This window comes from Rhipicephalus microplus, chromosome 4 (genome assembly GCF_043290135.1).
Source record: "Rhipicephalus microplus isolate Deutch F79 chromosome 4, USDA_Rmic, whole genome shotgun sequence".
NCBI lineage: Eukaryota > Metazoa > Arthropoda > Arachnida > Ixodida > Ixodidae > Rhipicephalus > Rhipicephalus microplus.
The window spans coordinates 42,173,956-42,180,944 of NC_134703.1; the positions used below are offsets into that span (position 1 = coordinate 42,173,956).

Sequence of the window (6,989 nt, forward strand, 5' to 3'; positions counted from 1 at the left end):
TTTTTATGAATCACTATGGTAGCAGTTGATCCCCTGTAGATTTCTTCCAGGACGTTTATATATATATTTCATCGACGCCCTGATTCCGCAGTGTCTGCATGGCGGCTGATATTTCTACTGAATCAAACGCCTTCTCGTAATCTAAGAATGCTATATATAGTGGTTGGCTGTATTCTGAGCATTTCTATATTACCTAATTGATGGTATGAATGTGGTCGATTGTTGAGTAGCCTGTTCAAAATCCTGCTTGTTCTTTTGGTTGATTGAAACCTGATGTTTTCTGAACTTCGTTAGGAATTACCTTTGTGAATAGCTTGTATACTACAGTGAGTAAGGTGATCGGCCTTTGATTCTTCAAGTCCTTGTCATCTGTTTTATTATGTATTAGGATGATGTTAGCATTCTTCCAAGACTCTGGTACTCTTCCCGTCAGGAGACACCTCGTAAACAGGGTGGCTGGTTTTTCTAACACAATCTGTCCTACATCTTTCAGCAGATCTGATGTTACTTGATTCTCACCAGCAGCTTTGCCTCTTGGCATGCTATCCAAAGCTTTTCTGACTTCTTCTATCATTACTGGTGGGGTGTCATCTGGGTTACTGCTAGTTCTTATAGTATTGAAGTCGTGGTTGTCCCGGCTACTGAACAGATCTCTGTAAAACTCCTCCGCTATTTTAACTATCCTATCCAGATTGGTAGTTATTTTGCCTTCTTTGTCCCTTACTGCATATATTCGATTTTTTGCCTATCCCAAGTTTCCGATTCACTGTGTTGACGCTTCCTCCGTTTTACAGAGCGTGTTCAATTCTCTCACTGTTATACCTTCTTACATCGGATACTTTACGCTTATTAATCAACTTCGAAAGCTCTGTCAGTTCTATTTTGTCTGTTGTACTTGAGACTTGCGTGCTTTGACGGTTCCGAATGAGATTCTTCGTTTTCTGGGAAACCTTGTCAGTGTCCTGTCTCACTACCCTGCCTCCAACTTCCACTGCACACTCCATAATGATACTCGTCAGATTATCATTCATTGTATCTACGCTAAGTTTGGTTTCCTCAATAAGAGCCGAGCTGTTCTGAAGCGAGACTATGTATTCCTGTACTTTCCTTCTCAGTGCTAGCTCATTGATTGGCTTCTTGCGTATCAGTTTCTGTCATTCCTTCTTCAAGTCTAGGTGAATTCGAGACCGTACCACTCTGTGTTCACTGCATCGTACCTTGCCAACCACTTCCACATCCTGCACGATGCCTGGGTGTGCACTCATTATAAGGTCTATTACGTTTTTATTTTCGCCATTGGGGTTGCTCCATGTCCAATTACGGTATCCTCGTTTTCGGTAGAAGGTATTAAAAATCCGTAAATTATTGCGTTCTGCGAATTTACTAGTAGTTCTCCTCTGGCATTTCTTGTACCGATGCCGTAATCTCCCACTGCCTGGTCTCCAGCCTGCTTCTTCCCTACCTTTGCATTAAAGTCTCCCATCAGTATAGCATCTGTGTTTTTACCTTACTCTTTGCCGATTCCACGTCTTCATTGAAGCTCTCAACTAAAGTGTCATCATGGCTGGATGTAGACGCGCAAGCTTGTACCACCTTCATCTTGTATCTATTATTGAGTTTATTTACGATACCTACTACCCTTTCATTGATGTTATAGTATTCTTCTATGTTGCTAAAAATGAATGAATGAATGAACGAATGAAAGTGGCCGTATTGTTTTACACTTGCGTATCCTGTAGTTACGTGAGATAGGAGCCTAAAGTGGTTAGCGGCTAACTTCGTAAAACCTTCTCGGTTGTTTTCTACCACATTCATGTCTTCATCATCGCGGTGAAACTGAGACTTCTTTTTTTTTTCGTTTTCAGCAACAACACCTAGCCACATGCACCTGTATGGAGGCGTGGTCTTCACAGACAGCCTGCCACGAAATGCGATTGGGAAAGTGCTGAAGAAGGATCTCAGGAATATTGCGGCTGACAAAAATACGATCAAGCTGTGAGGCGCCCTACGGTATTATGAAGTTCGTCCTGTGACACGAAAACAACGCCGCCTTTAGCAAGCACGAATGCGGCATCAATTGGAGGTTGTCCTTGTACAGGGTCGTAATAAACCAGACGCCGTCGTTGGCTTAATAAACGGTAATACATTGCGCGATGAGCTCATCTGCTTCCATCTCTTTTCAGGTTGTATATTTTCATCAAATGATACAGTAGGTTCTTTTGCGACCACAAAAAGTAATGGTTTTGAACGTATGTATACTACTATAATGGGTGAATCATAGTGTCATAGCTTAATTGCTGTCAATACGGTGAATCAGTCTGTCATATCTTAATTGCTGTCAATTATTTTCAAGTAGTTCACGTGGTCAAGAGAGGGGCACGGAAAGGAGAAAGCCTAGAGCAACCCAGTAGGGAAACCCTAGAAACGCAGTGCCCTCCTCCTGGTATAGCCTATGTAATGGCGAATGTCACATATTTGAAAAATGGTTGCGCCAGTCGGGAAAGACGGTCAAAGAACAAAATACAAAGCAGTTAGAGGGTATCGAGGAAAACATATACCTTCGAAATTGCTGGCTCTGCCACAACGTGCCTATGAAAATTCTGTCGCCACTCGCTTTAACGTAATTTTCATTATAACTGTGAAATGGTGAAACCAAGCAAACATGTACGCCTGGTGACAAAAGTTTGAGACATGAACTCCACGGCAGGTGCTAGCTTCTACTCTGGTAAATACATGACGCTTCAAATGAGATAACTTTATATCAGCGAGAACTCGTCTTTCTTGAAAAGCAAAAAAAAAAAGAACTGTCCTGCAAGCTTTTGTCGCGGGGGTACAATTCATACGGGTGTGGAAATATAATTTTCGTGCAACAAAGGCTAATATTATATGCTTTGCGTCTCGAAAATGCATATAATTATATCTTTACAGGGACAATGGTCGCATCAAGTGACGAAAACACCACAAGATACGTGGTAAAATAACGCTTGACCGAGTCACGCGACGAACATAAAATATCGCAAGACCCGGTGTTCTAGTTCCGTTCGTGGTTTTGTTGTAAGCATCAGTTTATTGCAGGGATTCGTGGCATCGGAGATCGGAAAGCTCCGCCAACGTAGCGCGTGTCTTTGTCAATCGGGTAGTAGAGCGCGGCGATCCCCGACTCCTCCAGCTGGACGAAGTAGCGGGCCCGGTACTTGGCTTCGTAAGGGCCCCAGTCGGGGTCGGGAGACAGGGCTTTCAGCCAGTTTCTGCCGCACTGTATGACCCTGGCCACGGCGATGATGACCACTGCCGCCATACCGACAAGAGCCAGGACCCAGCCATAGCCGTCGGCCCAGGTGGGAAGCACGTAGTCGCCGACGGTGCTTCTCGGCAGGGTGGCCAACGTGTAGACGAGGAAGGTGCCGAGCACTACGGGTGACAAGTACTTGATGCCGATCAGAAAGTAGTAGCTCGGACATCTGCCCGTCATGAAGGCGACGTCGAAGCAGAACCGATCCATGCCGTAAGCCCAACCAACGATGAGCGTCTCGCCGAAGCAGGTGAAGAGCACTATCAGCGCGCCCAGGTAGTTGTCGAGAATAGTAAGAATGTAGAGGCCCGCGCGAGTGGTCAGTGGCAGGCCGATAAGGAAGCAGGCGACGCAGTATAGAAAGGTGGCGACCTCGCGGCGCCCCTCGAGTGGCGGAAACAGGTCCTGGATGGCAAAGCGATGAAATATGTAACATACTAATTGTATAAAATTAAAAAAAAACACATTGCTTGATGATAGTTCGTTTTAAGATCTATATGGCTCAATTATCCGTGTGCTTACTTGCTCACCGTCAAAAGTGTCTTAGTATACGAGCAGGCGAGGGGAGCTTGTTGAAATGTTTGAACTATGTTCCAGTCTCATCATGCAGGACAATGGCTTAATTTTTGTGTTTGTCGTTTGAGATAGCACTTGTCTTTCGATGTGGAATACTGAACTGAATCATAGTGGGGAGTAGTTGCTCAGAAAGGTAGGAAGTTCTGCCCAGGCCGACCTTTATGCTGTTCTAGGCGGTTTCAATTAATGCAGTTGTTACAGTGAAGACCAAATTGAACCACATGATAGCTTGGCCTTTTTGTGCTTTCTTGGGTAGGTGTCGACGGGAATAGCATTTATTAAACACTTAGTGTCGACGCACAGGCCTGTCGGTATGAAGTGGTAAACGTGGGGATGGTGAAAAGCACATTACACAAATACTGAAGAGGATACACACATCAGTACACGCTGCTAACATACTTACAAAGTGCTCAATTGCAAATGTTCCTACACTTGGCTTTCCAACGCAATTTCAGTAAGTTTCTATGTAACTTCACTGTGTGCATGACCAAACTAACGATCCACAATGCATTACTTTAATGTTTCAGTTTAGGGGTCCTTGTTTTAAACAGTGAATACTACGTAGAGCACCAATCGGGCTAGTTGAATGACGTTTGCATTTGAGGTTATTTAACCACACTGAAAAGTATGGTGAATTAATAGGGTAGAAGACAAGACGGGCGAGTTTGGGAAGGGGTTTGAACAGACGACCGTTTGTCACTGCAATGAACATACCTGGACGGATTTAATGACGAACTCGCAATTGGCCATCTGCGAGTCGATGCCCAGCATGAACAGCATTGTGAAAAAGAGCACCGACCACACGTTGGGAAACGTGAGTAGGGCCAGTGCCTCCGGGTAGGTGATGAAGGCCAGGCCGGGCCCCGCGCTGACCACCTCGTCGACGGGTACGTCCAGCGTGTGGGCCAAGTTTCCCAGCACGGAGAAGATGACGAGCGAGGCGAAGGCGCTCGTCATAAAGTCCATGATGCAGATGATGCGCACGCTGCCGTGCATGTCGGCGCGGAACTCCTGGAAGCTGCCGTACAGCACTAGACCGCCAGTGCCGATGCTGAGAGAGTAGAAGACCTGTTCGGTGGCCGCAGCCCACACTCGGCCGTCGAACAGGGACTCCCAGCGAGGAAGTAGCAGGTACCGCAGCCCAATGCTGGCGCCCGGCAGGGTTATGCCCCGCAAGAGCATCACACCCAGCATGAAGTAGGGCGCAGTGGCAGTGATCAACGCCACCTTGCCGGATACCTGGGAGTTTTAATGAATATAGCGTCCGACAAACACTGAGGCAGAATAGACGCACACGGAATCAGAGCATGTAACCTGTACATATAGATACCTGTTTGGAAATTGAACCTCGATGTTGACATTGCAAATTTTACTTCCGACCGCACCAGCTGCATTTAAATCGGCTGCACTTTAACAAAATGAGTCACGTCATAACTCTCGCCCATAATATAGGTCAGGTTAAACTAGAGTCGTGGTACGTGCGTCTCTCAAACAAAGTAAGCGTACCTTGAATTGAATAATATATGTGAGAGTTATTTGGTACGGGGCAAAAAAAAAGTGCCAAGTGATTTTTTTTATATAGTACGTTGTGTAAAACTGACCGCGTGCCTAGGTTCACACAGTGATAAGTGATTTGCGGCTCGCACTATGGCATTTACAATAAGCAAGTCGACTTGTTCAAGGGTGATCACGCATCGACGCGTGAATACGATGGGGTCGCGGCACTTTCTCAACGTTATCTCGCTCACATGACAGCGCATATGGTGCAGATGTCAGTGAGGTTTATTTGGCAACACCGCTGGAAACGACATCATTAGAGGCTCTGCATACTGATAATGCATTTATATTTTACTCTACCTATATTTTACACGAATCCACACCTGAATGCCCTTGAAGATGGCGAGAAAAATGAGCGTCCAGCAGAGGCCATAGCAGATCAGCAACGCCGGCTGCAGCTCTCCAGTGTCTTCGATGCGCGGACTCACGTTCAGCACGTAGTCGTTGTAGAACGCCTCGGTTGACGACGCGTTCGCATTGAGGCAACCCGCGAAGCGAGCCGAGTACTCGTTTTGTGACACCAGGACCATGCGGTTCATGTAAGACACGGCAACCAGGTGTGCAGCGCCGGTGTCGTTGAGGCCAGCGGCGACCAAATTGCGCCTGACGTTTTCGCACAGGCGCTGACCAGAGCCGTGTTCTGGGCTCCTTCGGTAACAGCCTTCTGGAGTGGCGCCCCACCACTTGAAGCAGTCAGACCATGGCAGGGGCCGTTTGAACGAGTGAAACAGGTAGAGGAAGGCGTAAGTCAGCACCACTTGATAGTAGATGGTGGTGATGAAAGCGCCCCACATCATACTGAACGCGTTGCCCTGCAGTAATGAGACACGTATTAAATGGGCCTATACACATCTTTGTCTTTAGTGCCATTGATAAATATAATTATTCTCATGTCTTTTTATGAACAGAACGGGAAAAACTTGTCTCCTATATTTCATGGCCTGATGGTGTGTTATTTGTGATGAATCCGGTATTTATCGCCCTATCCCAACCAGACATCACGTACATTTCGTTGTTTATGTTTTTGGCAGTCTAGATTTCTATATTGCGCCATAACGTCTCTGTAGCGACGCCAGTTTTATCATTCTTCTGTTTCCCTACCAATGATCTGAACATCCCTAGTTCACATTAACTGCTAGACGCGCACTGATTTCTTTGACTTGGATCTCAGCAATTCAGCAGAAAACCTTCTTCTGACATCAGTAGGTGAATATCTTCATATCTCGTTCTGATAACATGAATCCTTTGCCGACTTCTACCGCACTAAACTACCGCCGCTGGCCTCATCCTTTGAAAATGATGGCTCCGGCATGTCTTTGTAGACACTGCGCTTTGTACAGGTTTCGCTCTACTGAGTTATTCTTGCCATGTATACGTCGATGTCCATTACACGTTAAAGACAGATACCTGATATTTAAGCCAAAACTTAAGACTACAAGCTAAGGACATGATGATGTCGGTGAATTATGTGCCCATGCTAAAAAAAATTGAACAATTCTAGCTGTTGGACGGGTACGTTCTGTTGCACATAAGCAATCTTTAGCGCAAAGATGGAAATGAGGAG

General features: G+C 45.8%; 2 protein-coding genes across 2 annotated transcripts in view; one reads left to right on the forward strand and one right to left on the reverse strand.

Annotated features, from left to right (window-relative positions):
* Window positions 1-2,149, forward strand: part of LOC142814244 (uncharacterized) — a 52,982-nt gene extending 50,833 nt beyond the window's left edge. The window contains exon 10 of the mRNA XM_075892624.1: window positions 1,866-2,149. Coding sequence (XP_075748739.1) covers window positions 1,866-1,999 — 134 coding nt within the window. The 3' untranslated portion in view covers window positions 2,000-2,149. The remainder of the gene's footprint in view (window positions 1-1,865) is intronic.
* A 912-nt stretch (window positions 2,150-3,061) lies between these two features.
* LOC142814348 (sodium- and chloride-dependent glycine transporter 2-like) lies at window positions 3,062-5,964 on the reverse strand. The gene is made up of 3 exons (XM_075893038.1): window positions 5,749-5,964; window positions 4,583-5,107; window positions 3,062-3,697 (listed from the first exon to the last, which is right to left on the reverse strand). The coding sequence occupies exons 1-3, from the start codon at window positions 5,962-5,964 to the stop codon at window positions 3,062-3,064; spliced, it is 1,377 nt and encodes a 458-aa protein (XP_075749153.1).
* Window positions 5,965-6,989: the final 1,025 nt, after the last annotated feature.

What these genes read in the sequence shown, in the direction of transcription:
- LOC142814348 (XM_075893038.1), bottom strand. Translation starts at nt 5,964, where the DNA reads ATGAACCGCATGGTCCTGGTGTCACAAAACGAGTACTCGGCTCGCTTC. An exon ending in CCATCTTCAAGGGCATTCAG is followed by an intron (nt 5,108 to 5,748) that starts GTGTGGATTCGT and finishes TAAAACTCCCAG; the next exon opens with GTATCCGGCAAGGTGGCGTT. An exon ending in TCGTCATTAAATCCGTCCAG is followed by an intron (nt 3,698 to 4,582) that starts GTATGTTCATTG and finishes TTTGCCATCCAG; the next exon opens with GACCTGTTTCCGCCACTCGA.